At 42.4% G+C, this 24,779-nt stretch overlaps 1 protein-coding gene across 1 annotated transcript in view; it reads right to left on the reverse strand.

The window, feature by feature from the left end:
• Positions 1-16,127: 16,127 nt before the first annotated feature.
• The window catches only part of RUNX1 (RUNX family transcription factor 1), a 213,031-nt gene continuing 204,379 nt past the window's right edge, over positions 16,128-24,779 (reverse strand). Inside the window, exons 8-9 of the mRNA XM_045002420.1 lie at positions 23,840-24,001; positions 16,128-20,699 (exon numbers count right to left, since the gene is read on the reverse strand). Coding sequence (XP_044858355.1) covers positions 20,206-20,699; positions 23,840-24,001 — 656 coding nt within the window. The 3' untranslated portion in view covers positions 16,128-20,205. The remainder of the gene's footprint in view (positions 20,700-23,839; positions 24,002-24,779) is intronic.

Genomic DNA, 24,779 nt, shown 5'->3' on the forward strand with positions numbered 1-24,779 from the left:
AAGCACAGTAAGGGACAGAGTGAGGGAAGCCATCACTGCCAATGCTGTGCCTGTTTGGGTAAGAATAGAAATCTGTATGCCTAGCACTGTCGCTCCAATGCCTTAAGCTAGCACTACTTTAGCTTTATAAAAAATAAAGGAAAAGAAAATGATGGATGAGACCCTGAGTCAGAAATTATTATCAAGCTAGGTTCTGCAATGAAAGAATACACTGAAAGTGACCATCACTTTCCAAAGCTCATATAGAGCGAGTCGAGTTTAGAGGATGTGCCACTGTGTGTCACAGAAATATACAAACTCCTGCTTTGTGTGACGAGTGGTATTGAAATAATAGTATTTTAAGGAGTGCACATATGAAATGGCTGAGGCTGATGATGGCGAATGGCTCTGTGAGCCATTCTTTCATGTCACAGGTGGGACTGTGGGAACCTTAAGTGGTTCTACTGATGTTTTTAATTTTTTACTGTTGCCATTTTGCCAGAATACCCTTGAAACAAAAGAGGAAAATTCTGCCTTTTGTTACCCTAGTGTACATCAGAAGTAAGTCAGCAGCTCAGATGTGTTATTCTGGCCATACACTGTTATGAGAGCAGAGCTGGGCCCCAAGCCTCGGCTTTTTCAAAGGTTCCTAAGGGATTTAGATGGCCAGATCTCATTGGGAGTCTCATTCCCTTAGGTTCCATGGCAAATCCTAGCCCAAGTGTCTCTCTCACAGATTTTTACACTGCTTTATATATATAAATAAAATCATTTGGAATATTTGAATATTACATGCATCTGTCCTCTGACCTCTCACAACAATATTTCATTAAAATGTTTCTTGTCATCCTCCCCCGCCCACTTTTTTCTTTGTCTTTTAAAAAAGTATACAGTAGGAGTGTCTTTTGGGGCTGTATTTACTGCATTTGTGGAAATCTTAGGCTTGGGCTACATCTACATAGTTACTTTGGTATAACTACATCGCTCAGGGGTGTGAAAAATGCACACCCCGAATGACATAGGTATATTGACCTTAACCTCCCATGTAGCCAGTGCTATGTTGTGGGAGAGCTTCTCGCATCACCATAGCCACCATCTCTCATGGAGGTGGAGTTATCAAGCCAACAGGAGAGCTCTCCTGTTGGCTTAGAGCATCTTCACCAGAAATGCTACAGGAGCACAGCTGTATCAATATAAATTTATAGTGTAGCCCTGCCTTTATTTTAAAGAGAATTTTAACACCTGTGAAAGGTGCTGGCTGGCATAGGCTTTCTGATGTCCCCAGGGACATCTGATGTCCCCAGGGGTGCTCTAATTGATTTTAAAATTACCTGGTTCCTCTTGGTGGTTTCATTTATAGAGATGGGCTTTACTACTGCAAACACGCCAGTGAACAGATTTATTTGTCATTTCTGTTGATTCTGGGGAGGTGAAAATATGTCTGCACCTGAATGTATGCAAACATTTAACAAGCAGAACGCCACTAAGAAAAATGTTCTGATTGTCACCTGGATTGCTTTGTGCCTTTACTCTGTGCAATTTGTGCTAGTTCTGGTTCCACCAGAGAAAATTACAAATCTCAGGCAGGGGCGGCTCTAGGTATTTTGCTGCCCCAAGCACGGCAGGCAGGCTGCCTTCGGCGGCTTGCCTGCGGGAGGTCCCCAGGCCCACGGATTCGGCGGCAGCCTGCGGGAGGTCCGCCGAATCTGTGGGACCAGCAGACCCTCCGCAGGCATGCCACCAAAGGCAACCTGCCTGCCGCCCTCACGGTGACTGACAGAGCACCCCCTGCGGCTTGCTGCCCCAGGCACCCGCTTGGTGGTCTGGTGCCTGGAGCTGCCCCTGATCTTAGAGTCACCACATCAGACTTGATGGGAGCCTGCCCCGCCCACATTGTCACAGCGTCAAAACAGTCCTTAGAAACCTGCAGCCATGCAGACCAAGGATGACAGACTGCTGATGCCCCTGACCTCCAGATGTTGGGATCTGAAAGAGCTGGAGGCAACTACTGGGCAGTAATGTTCTGAATGTTGTCATTGAAACGGGAATTGTGCTGCTTACAAAGTACTTTAGAAGGCCTGTACCATGCTGAGCCATGGCACCTGATGCATAGCTGTGGCAACAGCCCTGCATAATCTTGCCAGAGAATTTATCCTATTTGCCTTAAGCCTGGAATTATAATCAGGTCTTGACTTCTTCAAAGCCTCCTTGCTCTGGGTTTTCAAAACCTGAAAATAAACCCTGAGACCCATTACCTTAGCACAAGGTCTCTGCTGTATGGAGGGGAATTTTTATAGCCCTTTCCCATTTGGAAGTTTTTGATGGATTTTGATATTTTGGACCCACTCTCTTATTTCTTGAAATGTTACCCTGCCTTGGTTTCCATGGTTCTGCCCTCTGGTGGTTCTCCTCCTACCTGTCTGATCATTCTTTCAGAGTTTCATTTTGTAGGTCATCCACTTCTCTTCTTCCTATTTTCTGAAAGTGCCCCTAGAGCAGTGGTCCCCAACCTTTTTGTGGCCAGTAGCACATTATGTTTTCAGAAGAGTGTGGCTGGTGCCAACAATTTTTCAAGGCTTATTTTGTATTTGTACATTAAATAATACGAAAACCATTATATTTAATATTACATAATATATGAATCCAGAGAGAAGCCGCGAGGACAGAGAACACCGGCGCCCACAGCCCCAGAGTTCTCTGTCCCCGGCAGGCCATGGGGCCCCGGCTTCTCTCCCCTGCTGGGCACTAGGTGGGCGCACATAAATGCTCCGGCAGGCGCCATGGTGTCCGCGGGCACCGCGTTGGGGACCACTGCCCTAGAGGCTCCATCCTTGCCCCCCACCCTCCTTATCCTATTTCTAGGTGCTCCTAGCCACAAGCATGTCTTTAGCAACCATCCTTATGCTGATAGCTCACCACTTCCGAGATGGATTTCTGAGTTATCCCCCTTCATCCATTCTCAGCCTGTCTTCCTGACATCTCTGCAAGGATGTCCAGGCATTGTCTTAAACTCAACCAGGGCCGGCTCCATGCACCAGCGCAGCAAGCAGGTACTTGGGGTGGCCAATGGAAAGGGGTGGCACCTCCGGCTCTTCGGCAGTGGGTCCCTCAGTCCCTCTGGGAGGGAAGGACCTGCTGCCAAATTGCCACCGAATAAAAAATGAAGCGGCGGTGATAGAGCTGCCACCGAAGTGCCGCCGAATCCAGCTCTTTTTTTTCCCGCCGCTTGAGGAGGCAAAAGCGCTGGAGACGGCCCTGAACTCAACATGGTTAAAAGCTCTTGATGTTCCCACCCCCTAAGAACAGCCATACTGGGTCAGACCAACGGTCTATCTAGCCCAGTATCCTGTCTTCCAACAGTGGCCAATACCAGGTGCTTCGGAGACAATGAACAGAACAGGTAATAATCAAATGATCCACCCCCTTTACTCTCTCCCTTCTTTTTCTGTCTCTGTGTACGTGAAATCATGCTCCCAGTCACTCAGGCCAATGACCTGGATATCATCTTTACTTGGCCCTTTCACTGGACCCACATATTCATGCCTTTGTTACACATCATCTCTAAAATCTGGCCTTTCCTCTCTGTCCACACGGTCAAAACTCGCCTCCAAGTCCTCATCACTTCACATCTTGACTACTAAAACCACCTCTTTTCTGGACTAGACTACTGAACCTTGCTGGCCTCAACTCTAATCAGAATCCTGCTGCCAAAAGAATTTTCTTGGCTTGTCACTCTGACCACACCAATGCCCTCTTTGATTCCCTTCACCCGCTCCCCCTTCAACTCCACATCAGATGCAACCTTTGTGTCTTTTACCATATCACAATTTACACCCCCCTGATGACCTAAGTTGACCTACACACCTATCATGACATTGACCCTGCCAGCATTCACCGTCCTCCAGTCAGCTGCGCCCTCTGGGTTTTCTCCCATGCTGCCCAATGTGCATGGGGAAACTCCCTGATAAAATCCAAACAGCCACTACCTTCCTCATCCCTTCTTCAGATTCACCTGTCATGATGCCTACAATATGTGGCCTGCTGACCATGGCTAGGCAGAACTAAGATGTGACCACTTTTCTCTTCCCCTTCTTTCCATGTCCTACTCCCTTCCTCTCTACTTTCATACCCAATTAAAAAAAAAAATTACAAAATTGTGCCAGTTCTGCACTACATTGGTTTGCGTGTTTGCTGTATCCCCATCCACTTATCCTTCATCTCTGTGTTTCTCTAGATTGTAAGGCCTTCAGGGTGGGGTTTGTCTCTTTTCTGTGTTCATATAGCATCCGGCACCATAGGGCATCCATCCTTATTGAGCCTTTTGGCTGCTACCATAATACAAATATTTACTTTTAATAATAATGGAAGGACCAGAGTCTAGAACACTTGTTCACTCAGTCTCAACCTCTAATTTCTTTTATGGTGCCCATCACCTTGCTCTCTCAGGCCCCCATTTTGCCATGCTCACACTGCACAGAGTTAAAGATTACACAGATTACTCACACTGTATAAAGTTAAATATGTGCATAAATCGGCATGTAAGTGCTGCCTCCCAGTTATAAAGCGCACACTCAAAGATATACGGTATTATTCTCTCTCTTCCTTCCAGACAGCAGGGCCTGGACTTACTTTATTAGTATGCTTATTGTGGGAAGTCTAGGCCAAAGAAGTGGCTTTTGCTTTTTGCTCTGAAGGCTCAGAGGTGTGTAGTCACTCTGCCTGTATAAGCCATATGGTCTCAATTATATCCCTGCTTTTTTCCCACTGAGTTTGTACTTCCCCCTGTTCCCGAACCAAAAGTTGTTTCATTGCATCATTCATCACTTGCTTTATTTTCTGTCCAAATGTATAGCAATGCTCAGCTAGGCCACAAGGTGGCACTACATCACAACGGGCCACTTGTCTCTTCCGCCTGTACAGAAGTAAAACAAAATCAGAGAAAAGTGTAGAGAAGGGGGACAGGATCCGTGGTTGAGATGTTCAAAGCAGTGTGGGAGAGTGAGCCACATGTTTTCCATTCATTTTAATAGAAGTTGCGTGACTACATCCCCTTTGCTGCTGTGGAAACTGTTTAGCTAAATCCCTTGGCGCTGCTTAGAACATCTCAACCACCATCATTCAGTACACTAGATTGAAATGGGCTTACAAACAAGGTCAATTAACTTTTACTTAGGTTTCAGAGTAGCAGCCGTGTTAAAGAAGCACATGGTTATTCTTACTAGAGCCACCACTAAAACATTTCATTCATTCCCCTAGTTAGTTCGGTGTCACAGTTCATCCAATTTGGAGGCCCATGAACCATAGCTGGATTTGTGCAGTATGGTAGAGATCTGTCTGACTCGCAGTTGCAGTTTTCCATTGAGTGCTGGCACTAGTTACTAGTTCTTACAATGACCTTCTCAACTTAAACTCAGCAAGCCAGCTCCATGTGAACCAGGAAAATATCTGCTAAGCTCACAGACGACAAGCAAACTTTGCAAACACTTCTCCCAACTTTATTGATTTGCCAGCATACCAAACAGCATTCAGATTCCCAGCAAATAGCTCGGCCCTGTTTGAGAGGTTGAGCTTCCATTAGATTTAATGGCTGACAATTACTTATATTTGCTTCATTTCAGTTACTGTTGCTTTGTCAGTGCCACAATGCTTAAACTTCCAGTGGCTGATGATCAAGCCTTTGAAAGTGTAGTATAAGGATAACTCATGATATTTTAGATGTCTCTATTAGAACCTTTTGTCCCAAATGACCACAAAATGCTTCATAACCTAGGCACTCAGAGTATTAGTGGAATGGGTAGTGGCCAACTGCGTGCCACACAGGGTGGAGAGAGGGGAAATTCTGATACCATAGCAAACCTCTGCTAGTGACATGGGATTTTTTTAATGTCCATACAGTGCAGGCAAGACCTCTGTTTTTAAAGTCTCAGGCACCTTTTATTCACATAGTAAACAGCATGGCTCACAATGTATCTGTAGCAAATAGATGAAGGGCTGAGACAACAGTGCTAGGATTTGACCCTGAGAGGCCAAGAAGTCTCGATATTTCAAAGCAGATGCATAGAACCTTGAGTCATTCTTTATCTAACTAGATATTTACATGCCCCCCCCCACTCCACCCCGACATTACAACCACTATAGCATCTCGGTACATAACCATCATTAGTGCACACAGCCCCATGACACTCCTGTGAGGGAGGGAGGTAATAGTGCTCCAGTTTCACAGATGGGGAAATGAGGACCAGAGAGAGGTTAAATGATTTGCCCAAAGTCACCCTGAAAGACTACAGCAAAACTGGAAATTGAACCGAGGTCTCCTGAGTTCCAGGACACTGCCTTAACCACAAGACCACCTTTCCTCCATCTCAGCTGGACTGATGCCTCTTATTTTCAGGGGAAGGAGCAGTGGTGGTGCTGTGCTTGTGCAATCATATCTTTTGGGGACACACTGCTGAAATGAGGGGGATGAGAAGGAAAGAATAAAATCAGGTATAACATCAGGTAGCTGCCTAGGATCCTTTGGGATCACCAGTTCTTGCCAACCAATAGCACAATAGTTTCCATATATCTGGGTTTAGGGTGACCAGATGTCCCAATTTTATAGCGACAGTCCCGGTTTTTGGGTCTTTTTCTTCTATAGGCTCCTATTCCCCACCCCACCCTCATTCCGATTTTTCACATTTGCTGTCTCGTCACCCTATCTGGGCTGCTCTCTCTCTCTCTCTCTATATATAAACATAGACACACAGAGGTTTTAGCTCACTCACCATTTTAAGCTCAGTATCTCCCCAAACTGAATGTATATTTCATGTGGTGTAACATGCGTAACAGCATAGTATATGTTATTGTGAAATGACAACTCTATTGTATTAAGCACCTTGTGGAAACTGCCGTACCCTCCCAGAGTTAACAGTGACTGCCCTCTAGTGGTACAATTACCAACCACTTGTCTTTCTGCCTACAGGACTACATGGCACACTTCCTTCAGCAGTGTGTACTGTACACATACGTAGCCCCACTAACAGGGGTATCAATGGCAGTGTAGAAATGACACACAGCTTAGGCAAGTAGAGAAAAGACACGCCTGAAGGGTGTAGGTACATCCTGGAGAACATACCTGACACAGCTCTCGACTCCCCCAAGCTGCGCCTTCCTCTCTACACTGCTATTTTTAGCAATGTAATGTCCTGCTGCCAGAGCCTTTCCCCTCAGCAGGGAAAGACTCTGGCAGCTCCCCACCGCTGGAGCCTTAACCCGCTGCCTCCCCTCTGTCAGAGCCTTTCACTGACACATGCAGCTACATACTGCAGTGTGGATGCGGCATGCTTTTCCCTGGGGTGCCTCGCACACGACACGCTGCCACAAGTGGTGTGTAGTGTGGGTGTTGCCTCAGAGGTTTGCTAGTGTAGCAACCACGAGCTGAGTTCACAGCAGGATAAAATAATGACTTCAGAGAGGAGGAGGAGGAGGGATGGTGACATTTTAAATGAAAATTGTAGCTCTACAGTCCGCCCTGAGGAGTTAGTAAAGTTAATAACCACGTTAGGCACAAACACATGAGAGCACGCTGGCGAGAGATTCACACAGCATAAATTGCTGCTTGAATGAAGAACAAATAGGTCATGTTGCTTCATCAGGCCTTTATTACTCCAGCATCTTCAGTCCATGTGTGCCAAACGTTTTGCCCTTTGATGCACGTGTTCAGCGCCTGCTGAAGTCAAGTAGCTCAAGAGTTTTTCAATGGGAGACAAAGGCTTCTAAGGGCAGAATGTCTAAAGTTTAACATCTTTGAAGTCTTAAGCAATGTTATTGCACCCTCACTTTGTTATTTCACAGACTGGGTCTGTCTCCCCTCAGCCTCTGTCTTCTCCTCCCCATGGCCCCCTGGCATCTGTGCTAGGTGTCGCCTCTGCCCTTTATGTTGTCTCTCTTTTTCTGGAGAGTTTCTCTAGCTGCTTACCTGAAATCTGTGGTTTCTCACCTTTTCATTTCTTCCCACCCCTGTCTCCCCTTCCTGATGCCACAGTGTTTCCTTTAGAGCCTGATCCAAAGTCCACTAAGTCAGTGGGAGTTTTTCCATTGACTCTAGTGGGTTTGGATCAGGTCCTTTGTTAGGGGACCCAGGTGGTCTGTAACTGACCTATAAAAGTGCATGCAGAGAGCACAGCTGCAAAAAGGGGAGAAACTGAACTCCTTTCTTTCCCTCTCAGCAAGGGCTCTTGCATGTTGGAGTGTACATGCGAGTAAAGGATTCACTACTAGGACCTAGATGTTGTTATGTTCACAGCATACACATGGAGAAGCTAGTTAAAATCATAAATACTCTTGCTGGCAGGTTGCAACATTACACTACTGTGTTTCTTAGAATTCAGAACGATAACACACAAGAACCCCAAAACAGAGGGACACCAAGTAGGCTGTTCCCTAAAGCAGAGAGGCACAACTCACCCCACCTTACTATCCATGTCTGTCTACAGATAGGCTTCACTATAGAGCTTCCGAGTCTGAAAGCTCCCCCCTCTTAAAGTTAAACAAAAAACCCTTGAATGTTGGGGTATCTAAAGATGGGGATGAGATTCCAGATATGCTTGGCCCCTTTCCTATTTTACTAATTTTGTTATGTTGCTTCAAAAAGAGGCACTTAAGAAATTAAACTATCCTAACTTACCTTAGCATGGTTACAGGGTGTAGAAGAGAAAGTTGATGGCAGAAGAACACGAGGCAACAAAAGAAAATCTCGGATGGATGATGTGGTGGCCTGGGCAGATTAAAAGGGCTATTCATCCACAGAGATTAGCAGCAGATCATAGTGAAAGGACTACCATGATTGCGAACCTCCAGTAATGGAGATGCCACATAAGAAGGAACAGCCTAGGTCAAATTCTACAGGCAAGTCCAATCTCCTACAGTGAGAGATGCATATGTGTAGCGGAGTGCAATATTTAACACTGTGTGACTTGCTTCTTTCTAAAGTAATGCAGCTTTATTAAAAAATATTGCCTCTGGAGCTCTTTTCTCTCAGAATCGAGGTATCAGGAAGTCATAGATTTTAAGGCCAGAGTGGACCATAATGATCCTCTAGGTTGACCTCCTGCATTGGACAAACCATCAGTACAAGTTCTATTTAACTTCTCCATTGAGGGGCCAATGCAGGGCACGGGAGTGTGGTAATATCCTAAGCTTTTATTTCCTCAAGGCCTGGGTTCATGGAGGTAACAAAACACTCCATTAAATCACTCCATACACAAGCAGGGAAGAGTAATTCACTCTTCTATACAATAGACTCAGTCAATTGCTCAGCAAGACCTGAGTCAGATGTTTGGTACCTGAACCAAATACCTGAGGAAGGTGGGGTGAAAGGAGGCATGTGCTGGAGGGAGATACACAGTTACTAAACCAGAGCCAAACAAGATCTAAAGTGCGAGTTGGAAGTTATTAAAGCAAGTGGGAAATGCTGATGAGGGAAATTCTTCTTCTATTCAGTCACCCGACTTCATAGCAAATGAACCTTCTTTACCATCAGTGAAGGAAAATTTACTGGTGTGTTTTGAAGTGGCAGATGTTGAAGTAAGGTTCTAAAGTGGGAGGTGAGCTAATGAGATGGTTAGCCCTATTCAAGCTGGTCACGGATACTGAATCTTTCCTTTATGTTGTGCATGGATAAATGTGAAAGCAAGAAAAAGGGGTGTGCGTGTGTGTGTGCGTGTGTGTGCCAGTGATAACTGGACAAGGCTAGGGGAAAGATAATGATTCCAAAGAACTGAAAAGTACTAGAAAAATTTGCACTTAAAGCCACATAACAATGGTCAATGCAATAATCAGGTCCCTGAATCTATGTCAGTTTCTAATGATGAGTAATTGCCAGTAATTGAGAGATTGGATCATACAACTGTACAATTTGCATGGGCTGTGAGACACAGTACACTGTAAGGGCCCAGTCCCGAGAGGTACTGTGTCCCGATATAAAATGCTGAGCGCACACTTAAGTCCTCTTGGCTTCAGTGGGAGTTGAAGGTCCTTAGCGCCTTGTAGGATCTGACTTTGTAGTGACACAAAGGAGAATATAACCCACTGGATAGTTTTGCTGTAATGGTTTATGATGAGCTGTTTATTTTATCAGGGATATAAAACAAAATGTGTGTGGGGGGGTTCTCTTCAGTTATTTACTGCCCTGTTCATGCGATCCTAGGAGCAATTAGCCTTTAGACACTAGGCTTTTCATTGCATCTTGACCACAGTGATTCATAAGTCTGCATTCTATTTTTCCCTTTCTTTACTGATGTTGCTTTTCTTTTCTAGTCAGAAAACAGGTGTGGGAAGAAAAGGATGCAGAAAAAGTATTTTTTGTTTGAACAGGACAGACCTAAGTAAAGCAAGATCCTGGGCCAAATCCTGCTTGCCTTACTCACATGATTAGCCACCCCGTTGAAGCCAGGCATCCAGGATTTGGAAGGTGAACAGGACTTGACCTTTTATTTGCTTATAATTATTATAGCAAACAGGGCTTAAAAAACATTGCACAGTCCAGGGTTGCACCCAGGAATGACACAAGAGCAACCTCTCCTTCGGTCTTTTTACACTACCTGCTGTAGTCAAAGCAATAGCGGTTGGTGACATCCACCACTCCAGATGGGGGAGCTGAATGAATAACTGGTCTCCCAATCATGCAATGTGATTCACTGAATCAAAGTCTGGTATCATCTTGGCCATTGAACGTATGGGTATACATGGTAGAGAAAGGCCTGGACAAATTGTTGGCCCAAAGACCCTAAAATCTGACCAACATGTCCTGAAGAGTCATAGCTCAGTCACCCGTTAAGAGATAGGAAGTAATGGAGACAGAGAGCACTTCTGGCAACAAAGTGACTTCCCTCCTGGGCATGTCTGGAGAACAACCCCCCTTTATGAACTGTGCACCCACCATGTTTCATTGTTTTTCCCCCATAGCTTTTCTTCCGTCTCAATAATGCTGAATAAGACTTTGGGGCAATAGGAAGCAGAAAATTAGACATGACTCTGCAATGAAATATGGCAGCAAAATGCCAGTGCAATTATGGATTGCCCACAGAGAAGCATCAAATTACAAAGCAGGGAAGTGATAGTCCCGGATTATCCCCACCCTGCCTATCCTCTTTTGTATGCTGTTGGGATGTTGACTCTGCCCTCTGTTCTTGGTTCTCCCTTCATTGCCTGTGTGTTAAATTTTCCAAGAACCACTTTTGGTGCTTTCTCCCAAGCTGCCACTAAGCATGGGAGGAGCTCCGTGTAAACATCCTCAATGCCACCGTGTTATCCCTTATCTCTTCTGCTGTGATGCTGTGACGAAGTGGGAATGTTCTTAATGTTTCCTCTGAATACTGTAGGGGTGCCTCAGTTTCCCCTATGCATTTCTTAGGTATCTAGGTGGAGGGATCAGGGTGTATAATGGCTGCAGAGCCCAAGAAGGCCCCTGTGATCCTGTCTGCACAGAGAATGGCCGGCACTCTGTCTCCTGGCAACTAATGGCCTGGGCCCCTCCTCTGCAAAGATGCCAACTGAAGGTGTTGGAAAACAAAGAAATCAGGTGACCTCCTGGCCCAGAAAAGAGACAAAGGCCAGAGAGGAGGGGCTGAAGAGAGTCAGTTTGGGGCTGGCTGGAGACGTGGAGTGAGTGCAGACGTGGGTGTCTGGCTCACTGCCGCCCAAAATGGACCTGGCTGAGGGGGTCCTGCTCTCTGTACCTACAAGCTCTGTTTTAGACCGTGTTCCTGTCATCTAATAAACCTCTGTTTTACTGGCTGGCTAAGAGTCATGTCTGACTGTGAAGTGGGGGTGCAGGACCTTCTGGCTTCCCCAGGACCGCGCCAGATGCCTACAAGACACTGAACAGTGGGTAGGGAAGCTGGTGTGGTGAGACCATTGTGCCCATTGTGCTAACCTGTATCGTCTTTTTGTTACCTTGTGTTCCTCCCATCTCTTCCCCATACCCACCTGCTCTCTATAGCGTTACTCTTAGATTACTCTTTGGGGCAGGAGACATCTTTTTATTGCCTGTTAGTACAGCACCAATTGGGCTGCCATCAATCCCACAATACAAGTAATACACGATAATAATAATAGTCCCCATTTGAGTAGCTTTGGTGAGACTATGGGTGAAATATGACATTCACTTCTGGGCATCTCAACACCACAGATGTCCTGGGGAGGAAACTAGACTTGCACAGAAGGAATGCCAGGTCTCCTCAGTGAGAGATATTAGTATTCCAGGGAAAACTGGTTCAGATTTGGCAGTTAGGAGGCGTTGGCCATCACCTCTTGTGCCTGCGCAAAATGGGCAAATTTCCCCTCATGTAGAGGGACAGCACAAGGCCAATGCACCATTTTAGCCCTCAAAGTAGCTTTTCAGTGCTACGTAGGCTGTGTGGTGATCCCCCGCGCAGGAGTGAGCATCATCCCCTATTGTTAACCATGGTCTCCCAGTGTTCAGCAGGGAGGTAGGCTGTGCGGGGCATGCATGGAGCATAGCTTCCCAGCCAACATGCACAACCTCAAGGGTGCACCTTGGGACCCTGCCTCACGAGCTACACAGAGAATGTGGGACAGCTCCATAGGAAGCCTGTTTCAGTCACAGCATGCTAACCTGCAGATTCCACAGGACAAGGGCTGTATTTCTTCTGTTTGTAAAGCACTGACCATAACAATGGCACTCTGTACTCAGAGAACTATAAGATGGTGGAATAGCCTCCAAAAGAAAAGTCACAGATGCTCCCTCACTAAGTTGGGACACTTAAAACTACATTAGACAGAAGCACTTTTAACTGTGTGATAGGAAGCAGTCCTGTGTGGCAGGGGATGGGCCATATGATGTGATATAAGTTGTCCATCTCTATTTTTTTTTATGACTCTCTGTTTTGTGAAGCCCTGAAATCGAGCATAACCCCCTCATAGCTTCAAAAGCACGTTGTGTTTGAAAACACTGTATTAGCTTTTCTTTCTAATTTGTTTTATCCTCCTCTTGCAAACCCAAACAATTCCTAGACAGTGACTCGCAATGACTAATGCAGTCTGGGAGACTTCTAGGTGTCCCTGTAACTTAAAACCAGAAAACAAGCTCCCTAATTCAGTAGCTAGACATTCCATTGAAGACCTGTAGCTTCTGAGTTTTTATTTTCCTTCTCCTCAGGGTTAAACATGCTTTTATCTACAGCTCGTCTCCCTCCCACACAAAGGGATAACGTAAGATCTGCAGTAGTTTAAGACGAGCTGTAATTCAAACATTCTTTGGCTACGGTGCTGCCTACATTCTAAGTTCTACTGCACTGGGGAGCTCCTGGACGTAGTTAAAAAAATGAAATGTGCTGTGATCTTGCCATAAAGAAGGGTGGGAAACCATAGTTTAGGCATGTTCCCAAATCATTCTACAGCTCTGCAAGACCCCAAACCTGTTGCATAAAGCGGGAGCAAGTTTAAAATACAGTTTGGGCCCATTTACACTGCCATGGTTTAGCCTTGTTAGGAAACCAGGGTGTCACAAGCCAGTCTTCCACCATGGGAGAAATGATAGTGTTGTTGGAACCTTACAATGTAAACGCTGTGAATAAAGGGCCTCCCTATGCACAAGAGGATTTTACTGAGTTTATAGCCAGGTGTGTGTCCTCACCAACCATGGTTATAATGTGATTTTTAACTATCTGGGGGTACCTGGATGTTTTGTGCCTGCTCACGAGAAGGGCTGTAATGTGATGTCCAGGCTCAAACCAATTGTAACACCAGCATCAGCCTCCAAACTTGCCAACGTGTGAGACGAACCACGGAAATGTGTGACCAAAACGTGGCGCACACCTGTGTTGTCTCCATGGCTGACAGGGTTTAATGGCTTCTAACCTGTGTTTAAGGAAATTTTTTTCTCACTGTTTGAATTAAACTGCAAAACTGGTTTATTATTTGATGCATACAGTGAGGAAACCGCCTTAACAACAGGCTTTATAATTATAAGCCATTAAAATCTGTCAGTCACAGTGTGACACACAATAAAATGCAACAGTTCATTTGTCCGCCATGTCATTCCTCCTCTCACAAACAGCCACTTCTGTCCTTTGTCTCCATCACTTTCCCCACTTGGCACCCTCTCCCAGTTCTTTACCCTCTTCCTGCCCTTCCCAAATCAGCCAGAGGCTGAAGACAAGAGTGCTCTTACTCCACTCCCAAAATAAGGTATCAGGAAACTACCTGGAGCTATCAGGGAACAGCAACGGTGGAGTGTTCTGGTGGCAATGGCTCCTCTTGAAGCTCTCACCTTCCTTCTTATCTGTCCAGACAGCAAGCTCATCTTGGGAGGTGGAGGGCATAGGCATCTCCTCAGAATCCTTCGCAGCTCCACTCTTCCTTGGGATATAACTGGGCAGCAGATGGTGGCTTGCAATGGCTCCTTCCATGTGCATAAAGAGGGAAGGTGCTGCCAACACACACCTGGGACCTGCACATAGTGATGTCACCACCACTACCACACAAGCCCGGGGCATGCTCCTTGGACAGTGTCCCTTTCTTCCACCCCCACGCCAGTTGGCAGCCATTGTGGACTATTTGCCACGCTGCTTCAGTCCAGTTTACGCTGTCAACCTTAGCAATACTGCAGGACAGGGAGTCTCCAGGGGCTCCAAAGTGGAACTTATTGTGAAATGTGTTATAGTTGAAAGCTCTGGTTTGGATTCCCCCTAGACTCGTCTAGCAAGGCCTCACTCCCACCCCCTCCCATCAACCTAAGCAAGCTGAGAGTGCCACTCTATTAGCCTCAGTATTGTTTTCAAGAACTAAGATAAACATTTTCACTGAACGTGCCCTTGATATAACAGTGTTTGCTAAATGGTGTTTGTTGCCTCCCTGCTTGGCGTATTTAAGTGAGAAACCAAATGAATAGATTCTCAGTACCTCACCCATTTCTCTACAAGTGCACTCACTCCAGTTGTGTGGCTTTTCCCAGGCAAAGGAGGAAAATCTTTGTGGGGGACCTTTGCTGAAATAGCAGCAGTCCAATACTGGTTGACATGTGTTTGTGCTGAGGAAAGTGCTGCTACGGGGTCATACTGAACTGAGTTACCAGTAATTCTGTCAGATGAGCGTGTCAGAGCAAGCTTCCATAGAACATGGTTCTTTCTGGAGTGTGGCTTGTATGGTTACTGTGGCCAGTAAGAGATTTTAAGCATCTGGAATTCGGAAACAGTTTTCCCGTGTTCATATTTCTGACCATAATTTTACAGTGATTACATGAATCATCACGTGAGGGACTGTGTGGTGTCTGACAAGGTGTCATATAGCAGAACAGATTCTCTTTATACTGGCTTGTTTTGTAGATCTCATTGACAGCATAAATGAAGGCAAATCTGCTATATACTGTACTGCACCTTGCTGTATGGAAGGATGTATAAGAGGCTTAATTTGTATTATATAATATAGTGTACTGACAAATTTAGTGTGAAGCTACAAAAACATATTTTAAAATATATGCACAAATGGAAGATTTAAGATTGAACTTTCAGTCTTAGCTCTGTTGATCCACTCGATTCCCTGACATTAATATTTCATTAACGCTAGTCGTTGGCATAGAATTTCTTCATTTTTTTTAAATTGCCAATGCCCCTTGTGAGTTACATTATCTAGAACTATTTGTTTTGATGCTTCCTGAATTAAAGTACTGCTCAGCAGAGCCAGACAGAATGCATCCTACAAATGAAGTGGTGAAAGAGATAAGATACTGTCGGAACACCTACTGAAGACAGCAAGTCTCTTCTGAAACAGGGAAAATTTACTGTGATGTTTTGTATTTGAAGAAAGATCTAGAGTGGGAGAGAAGATATAGGACCTCTTGGAAAGTTCTGATTTAATTAAGAAGCCAAAAACTTAATTCAATTGTTAGGCCTCCACAGCACTTAAAGTTCTATTTTGAAGACTCAAGTGACCTAATAGATCTTGTGCTGGCCTTCTCTAGAAAGGTATGGAATTTAAAAAAAGAAAAGAAAAGAAAAGAGAAAGCATGTCAGCATATGACTGGCAAACTATAAGGAAAATCTTTCTGAAATTGTGACTGATACCTTGCCAATGGCCTTTCACTATTGGAGTTACAGGCTATTCCCTTCCTAATAAAAGAACAAACCAATACAGTGTGCATACTTGTCAAACATTTTATTTGTCATTCACACTAATTATAATATTGAATTTACAGAAGAAACTGTGGTACAAAGAAAGAAAGAAAGCAAGTCTCCATTAGAACTAAGTTAGCAGTCCAGCTGCTCGGCATGCTAGTCATCATGAATTTTCCTGTAGCACTGGACACTGCCTTCACTATGTACAGTAAGTGTCTACTTTGACGTGGTATCTAGAGACATCTTGTAGTGGGGGAAATCTACTCCATTTTCTTTTCCTATCTGGTTAAAAAAACAACAACAACAAATAAACCACCAGTGCTTAAAAGTTTCCCCTTCTGAAAAAGTTCAGGGTGACAGTGTTGAAGGAAAATGTGACCATTCCAGTACATTGCAACATCTGTTTTGTAAACATATCCAGTAAACGCTGAACAAATATACTCTGATGCTGTTCTGATAGGATCACATTTCCCATTGCGTTCTCTATCAGATTTACCATACAGTCATTTCAGACTGAAAGTTTCTTTTTTTAAATGAAGTCATAACTGTCACAGCCAGAAAACCACAAAGAACCCACAGTTTTTTGCACATTCATTTCTCCCCTACAAAAAAAAAAGTGAAGTGTGTTTGACAGAGACCATGCTATAACTGTTTATAAAAGTGAATAAAATGTAGTTAATTTTGAAGCCTAAAATAACTAAGTTGGAAAGAAACAAGCTTCACTTTAGTATTTTGCCAACACAAGGATAAGTTCATTAAAAACACAGAAAAATTTTAAAAATGCAGAGTAATTACAAGCACTAACAATATTTTGCTATGTAGCTTTTTAAGTCTATTTACAATAAATACAAGTAAGTCTGTTGATGCAACTCTTCTACAATAAGGAGAAAAAAATGCCAAGTGATCAGTACTGACCAAGCTAAAAAATGTTATGATGCAGGTAAACAAGAAAGTATTTTGCTCAAATAAAAAATAATCTATTATTTCTGAATTTTCAAACAAATCAATGAAAAAGGTCACTCAGAAAATAATAATGAATGTTTCAAGGACACAGGTAAACCAGGACACATATCAACTGTCTCAGACTGTGGGCCACTTTCTGGAAATTGCTTATCTCCTTTCCAAAAAATGATGTATCATAATTATGCATAAAATCCTCAGTAGCAGTAAGACAGGATGGGCCTGACTGCCACTTACACGAAGGACTGCTCTGGCTGTGTAATGGGGGGGACTTAGAGTGGGTATAAATGTAATTTATAGAGCAGTGGAAAGGGGCCTTCATGCAAATGAGAGTCAAGTCCTATATTTACTCAAGTCTAACAGTAATTTGACTGCTAAGCCAGGTTGTTTCAAACATGGTTACAAATTATATTTTGCAAAAGGAACATTCAAACCCAACCCTTGGGGGAAAATATGAATAATTGTCTATTTTAGTGGGATTAGAATCCTGAGCCATCTGCTGGGGCAGAACAGTTTGTAGGGAAATGGAATTGTCCTTTTAGGTTTAATTCAACAATGGGAATGATAAAACTGAATTAATTTAGAGAGGCATGAATACAGGAAATGTCTTGCTTAAACTTCATTCTTTCACCTGCTAAGTGCTTTTGTACAGTCTCAAAGATATGCCACATATATTGTCCTCATCATTTGTTGATGATCAAGACAATTCCTTAAAAACAAAGTATGTGGCTACTGGGCATGAAGGGGGGATGGTTTTCAAAAGACAGATGTGGTTTGTTTTCTGGCCAATTTATGATTTTTCACGAGGGCTTGTGTGGATTCCAGTCTAAGCAGTGAAGACTTTTTTCAAGGTCACTGGAGACAAGAGACAATGACTATGCAAAGTGTCACAAAGGCTGGTTAAAGTTCAGTATGGACACTGTACTTTCAAAATATACTTTAACACTGTGTCTTCCACTTCTTTTGTTCTTAGCAAATTTAATCTATAATTATGTTGAACTAAAAGGACAATGCCAATTTACGTATTTTAAATAATAAGAAAATAACTTTGAGCTTCCACTGATATCCTTTGAAACATTCCCCCATTTTCTGCATGAGAATAACCTTATTGACCATGTTAGATGCTTCAATTTGTAACTTGTTTTATTCCAAAGTGCTTCTGCATCTGACCAAAACAAAGAAGCAAAACCTAACATATATATATATATATTTATATAAAGAAAACTCGAAAAACAAATTGTTTTAAATAAGTCCAGCTGTTTTGCTGCCTGCAGCCAAGGATCTTTGTAATTCAAATCCTTTAAAAAAATTTTTAAACATCAAACACTGATCTGAAGTCCTGCTTTCAAATATTCTTCTGAGTTGACCTGCAATTGTTTCACTACTTTAAGAGGTACATTAAATAACAATCAGATCATTTTGAATGCACACATGTCAACATCAGCAGTTTGTAATTAACGAGTAGTACAACAAATGCATTCAGACCAAACCCTCCAATAAAATAGTGCCTTAAAATTTACAGTGACATCTGATATGTTTGTGCTGTTAACGATGGGCAACAGTGATGATTCCATAATAGCAGATTAGTACTCTTATAATGCATTTAAAATTTTCTACAGGACAGAATATTCTGTGCACCAGTTTTGAATATTCTTCTTCCTTCAGAACTATATGACCACAGAACTTTTAAACTCCACTTGTTTGATATTCTGCTTTCCAGTTGAGTCTGATAGCACTTTTCAGCTCCATTTACTTGTGATTTCTTAATTTCTTTATTTTTAGTACACTGGTATGTAGAGTGTTGTGCTGGAAACATTGGGTGAAATTCTGACCCCATTTAAGTCAATGGCAAATCTCCAATTGACTTAAATGGCACCAGGATTTCACTCTCGGAGTGCCAACTACATGCTAGATTCTGTCCTTGAATGAGTACTTAACTCCTACTAAAGTCAATAAGAAGCCCAGACAAGATCAATAGTAGAATATGGCCCTAAATATTTGGTTGACGAGAGATGCTTGATACCATTGTGTCTGCTTTACAAATTATGTACTTCCATACTGCTGATCCTTCAGGTGACCATTGGTGTTGAAAGACCAGCAGAGGAAAAGAATGACTTTATAGGGTTTCAAATGGCAAATTAAATAAATGGAGCAAAATGTAAACAATATGGCTAGATAACTAGACAACACGTTACCCATCGTTATCTCAGCCTTTTTTCAATGTTATAAATTTAACTTTGGCTGCTACCAAAAAAAAAAAAAGAGCATATTTAAATAATAATAGTATCAACAAATAAGAAAAGTCTAAACATCAAGCATAAATATTGAGGAAATCATAATAGTACAGTAGTTGAAAATGACCTAAGGCTGTAGCCATTGCATTACACAAAGTCCAAAAGAAAAAAAATTAAATTACCTCATTGAAAAGGGGCTGATTCTTTCAGTTGACAAAGCAATAAAGAAGCAAGCATGATTTTTTTTTAAATGAAATCTTTTTGCAATATATAAGGTGCCAAAAAAGAAATAAAAGAAGTTAGATGCAAAGCAGGATGAGTTGCATCCTTAAAAAATTAATAATAATAAAAAAAATCCATATTCTTTGGAATATATAACTTGGTAAAAAAAGTCAATGTCCAAGATATAAAACTTCTCATTCACAGCATTGCTAAATCAGAAGTATTCACAGTTTCCCTCTGGGAATCTTCCTATACTTCCTTATAACTAACACGTCCATATGATTAAGTATACTCACTAAGATTGTGTTAGATTTTAAGTCTTAAAATTAGAAGTGAACTAAAGCACTTTTTAGGACTTTGGAGACCTCCAAAATCAAGGATGTTTGGAGGCCACTGGTCTGAAAACAGCCTGGGTGTCTATCTACCCACCTTCCCTATCTCTAGACCAACTTAAATGTTCTCCTTTCCAGAAGTTCAGCCCTTGAACAAGGCTACTTTTCTGGAATGACATCCCTTCACTGATTGGCTAACACCATGACATCATTCCTGAAGTACTGACTTTTGGATCGTTTGCTTCTGAAAGTGATGTTTAAACATGGCAGTGCCCACAGGCAAGAAAGGTATTTATGGGATACCTATGGGCATCAGCAGATAAAAAGCACTTTAGTCCTGGCCCATCTCTACTTATAATTAATTCAATATGGTCGCCATACCGCTTCTTCCAGCCTTGCTGTGGTGCCCATGTTGGTAGGGGAGTTGCTGTGACTACCTTCTGCCTCCACCACATCGCTTTGGTTTGGAAGATTGGGGTTGAGGAGAGTAGACCCTGTGGAAGCATTAGTGCAAGGAGGGAGGATACGTGGGGGTGACCGATCTCCCCCAGACATCATGGAGAACTGGTATGACCCTGCTGATGTTCCGTAATAGAGATGGTAAGAAGGTGAGCTGGTCTGAAATGGGCTACCTTGAGACTGAGAAGAACCAGGATATGGAGGAGGGAGATAAGTGTGATATCTTGTGGCAGTGGTCATAGCAGACATACCAATTCCTATTCCTGAACTGACAGGCGTTGGGGTGTAGGTGAATGCTCCAGGATAGTGCATACGAGGATCAGAAATTGAAGGAAGAGTAGAGAACGGGCGATCAATTCCCACCCTGGGATCACTGAATGCTGTTAGGTCAGAAGCACCTAGTTTTTGAGAGAAGAAAAACAAATCAATTTTAAATGGAAAGGAACAAGATTTTAATGAGTCACGAAAGGACAATGCTTTCTCATGGCGGATCAGTGATAGGGTATTGGTAACACTGGCTATCTGAAACTTTTGAATTCATTTCAGTAAAGGGGCAATTAAGAGGATTGCCCATGCCCTATAGGTTTTTATTTGTTTGTTTGTTCTCATAGCACTTACAGCCCATGCAACATTTCCAGCTTCAGAGTGCTCTATAAACATTAACAAAATAGTCATCACAGTGCCCTTGTGAAGTAGAAACACGATAGTAACAAGTAGTTTTGGAGAGGGGGAAACTGAGACACCAAAGCTAAGTAATTTGCCAAGGACCACACGTTGGCAGAGATGGGACCTTGAATGCAGGTGTTGCAGGTTTTCAGTCCAATGCTTAGTCTCTTGTTGTAACTGCCTTATTTGTCTCTTAAAGATCGAAAGCTCCTTGGAGCAGATTCTGTTTTTAGGTATACGTATGTGAGTTCCGCACACTACAACTAATAATAGTGGTCCACGTTGTCTATCAACCTTACTGAAGTTAAGAAAAATCAGGTCTCTTTAAGGTGTCTGAAGTTGGGCACTGAAAAATGGAGTCTCCTGAAATCACTACTAACTTTTGAAAATCTTGGCTTTAAGAAGTCAATAAAATGACATCTATTGCAGATTTGTTTCCAAGCAGGATACTTTGGGATTAAAAGATTGAAGTGGTTTTTTTTAATGGAAATGTTTCACACCTGACTGAGCTGAACATCTGATATGACAGATAAACTCTGCTCCCATTGGTTTGACACAGACGAAAGTGGGCTCCCCCACACCATCGCCTCCTCCAAAGGGATTAAACAACCTGAGCAGATAATGGCCTCCTTAAAAGGGTCTTCATCCTGACTCAGATGAATGGAAGCTGTCAGTCATCTGAGGTGGCAGCTATGTATTATCAAAATAACAATAATAAGAAAACTTTCCCGAAAACAACTCTTTTCAGACAAGGGCTGGAGTCTGTATGAAAGGAGTGTGTGTGCAGAAGGAAGCACTAGTATGTGGAAGAAGGAAAACAAAGCAGTCTGCTCTGACTGGATTGAAAGGTAGAGCAGACATACCACAGTGTCAGGTTCTGAACGCTTGTCATGGCCAGATTTCTTCAATGAGTTTCTAAACCTTTCTTAGTTCCTTAGAGTGGTTTTGTGTGCAAGTGTGGGTTTTCCTGGGGGGAATTACAAAGATACAAAGAGATATTTTATGTTAATATGGAAGAGTATTTAAAATATAAATAATATCCCACAAACAAAAAACTTAATTACAAACCAGTTAAGGTTGCTTGAAGGCAAAACCCACCCAACTAGACCCATGAAAGCAAGGAAATTGCAAGTGAAAGAAGCACTCAGATATCACACTAACTCCGGTCACTGACAGATTCTGCTTCTTTACAGGGAAACCACTTCCACCTCCAATAGATACAGAAACAAATGACACCCCTCAAATTCATCTGATGTGCTGTAATGTAAAACCTTTTCACCGATCTCACAGTTTCCCACAAAAAATATCTCATCATACAGTAACCTAGTGTGCGTATTTCTATAGTAACTATAAGTGAATTTCCTTGCGGTCAGAGTTAAGGTTTTGTAATAAGGTCTGAGTGAGATGAACTCAGGGCATATGGTGTATTTCTTTATCTGTTGGAGTTGGAAGTGATTTTCCTGTCAGTGATAATGTTATGCCGGAGTGGTAAGGGAAGATGAAAGAGTGTTGCCTTTACATAGACACCTATATGCATGTACGAACCGGAAAAAAATGGGGGCAAAAATATGTCTTTAAAAAAAAGAGTTTAAATTAGTTATCCTACCATCTTTAACACACACACACACACACACAAAATCTGTATGTTAAAGCTGGTCAAAATGTTTGGTTCCAAAACAATTTTCAAACAAAAAATGTTTTTTCATTGGTAAATAAAATCTTTCCTGGACAATTTTAGTTTTGTTTGAAAATTTCTGGTTAGTCAGCAAATGATTTTTTTCCCATTTTTTCTTTTTTCTTTCTCACTTTTTTTATTTTGCTCGTGGATAAGGGGGCAGTGGGAGAAAAAAAGGAGAGAAAAAGGGAGAAAAAACAAAAATAACCAAAAGGTTTCATTGCTTTGGTTTTAGCTTGTCAATAAAAAAACAAACAAAAACATTTCACAGAAGATTTTTTTTTAAATAAAGTTTTAATTGTCTACAAAAATCCATTAGCAGTTTCCAGCCTGCTCTAATATCTAGCTGTCCCCTAACCTTAACAAAATAACCTACTTCTACTAAGAAGCCCAGATAAGGATAGGTGAGTGATTAAAAAGTGCATCTTTGAAAACAGTATTTTTAAGCAGGTACAACCCACTACAAGTCCAACAGCAGCATAGACTATAGACCACTCAAGGGGTCCCCCTGAGGTCAGAAAGATCTCTAGCTACTCCAACAAGGCCAAAATTTGCTGCCATGGAGTAAAGTGTAGAATTCATGATGGTGAACACCCAAATGTTGGTTCAAGATGTGGGGGTTAATGTCAGTAGATGGACTGTGGTAAATGATACAAAACCAGGTGGTAAGTGTTCATTTAGAGATACCATTTTTATGTTGGCCTGTAAAGTTCTGCAGTGCAATTTGACAAAGACATAACATAACACAGTAAAACACAACACTTAAAATGTCAAAAACTCCACCATCCTCTCTTCAACTGTAAGCCCCTGATCTGCTGTGATCTGCTCTGAATTTAGAGTGAGGAAGGAAGCAGAGATGAAACATCCGCAGCATTCATTTCTTGGCAGATATTGCAGCTCTCCAGCTATCTAAACTATTTGTATAGTTCTGCATATCTCCCATTTCAAAGCAGCTAAAATTAATTTCTCTTCTGGTTTTTGACAGTGACATTCTGGATTTCCCCATCACCTAGCTAAAGCCAAGTAAACACTTGAAAATTTTTTCTTGCAGACTCAAAATGTATTTCATCCCAATTTGAGTAAAAAGGTAACAACATGCTAAGAAGCTCCAACCACTGGTATCACTGTGGTTTGGAAACAGCCACATGGCTATGGTGGTACCTGTTTAGTGTGAATAACTTTTAGTTAGGTACTTACTTGAGAGTCGGCTTGAGAGTTCCGCAGTGAGGGATGTCATGCCACTAGCTCTCCCAGGCGAAATTGGAGTGGCAGGGTGCACTGAGGGCGTGGCGATTGATCCCAAGTACTGGTAGGACTGATCATAGGACCATGGAGGAGATGGCTGTACTTGCCTTGTATCTGCAAAGGAAAAGAAGAATTGAGAGGTTATTTTTAGTCTCTAAACACCATGATCAAACATAGGAACTGAACCAAATGGTTTATACAGAAACTTATCATTACAATTCACTTCAAACATTCCCCTTTGTTAAGACACCTTCAGATGAATCGCTTTTTAAAATGTTATTTGTGCTGCTGTGATTTTTGATCAGTTGAAGCTTTTTGATAATTCACATTGATGGTGGTCAGGGAAAAGTGGATTAAACTTCCCAAGGTGAAAGTGTCAATGCACAAACTGTTCATGGTTGAGGTACATTAGTATTTCAGTCGTGCAGTGTTGTTGCTGCTGTGCCACAAAAAGTAAGATTCACATGTCACTGAGTTGAAGACAGCTATACTAAATTGTGACAATTTAGACTGGGATTTTCAAAGGATCCTAAGGGAGTTAGGTGCCCAGTTCAAAAGGATGTGGGTGTCTAATGCCCTCAAGCTTACTTGAAAATTCCAGTTTTAGTTCTGTGACAATTAATTTTGTTAGAGATAGTGATTACAGAAGGTCTGTTACTAGAGATGAATGAAACTACTAGAGCTGGATGAACTTCAGAATTAGGAGTTCTTGTGCAAGCCTCTTGGAACTGAAAAATTGGGAAAACAGGATATTTCATTATTTTTGGTGCTTCTAGGTGAAATCTGGAAATGCAGTTTATTTTTTTTAAATAGAGAAGAAAGTTAACCAATTATTTTTTAGCCTCAGAACTAGTTTGGCTTAAGTTTGGGGTCAAAGGTTTGTAGCAGGGAT

This window comes from Mauremys mutica, chromosome 1, assembly GCF_020497125.1.
Source record: "Mauremys mutica isolate MM-2020 ecotype Southern chromosome 1, ASM2049712v1, whole genome shotgun sequence".
Taxonomy (NCBI): domain Eukaryota; kingdom Metazoa; phylum Chordata; order Testudines; family Geoemydidae; genus Mauremys; species Mauremys mutica.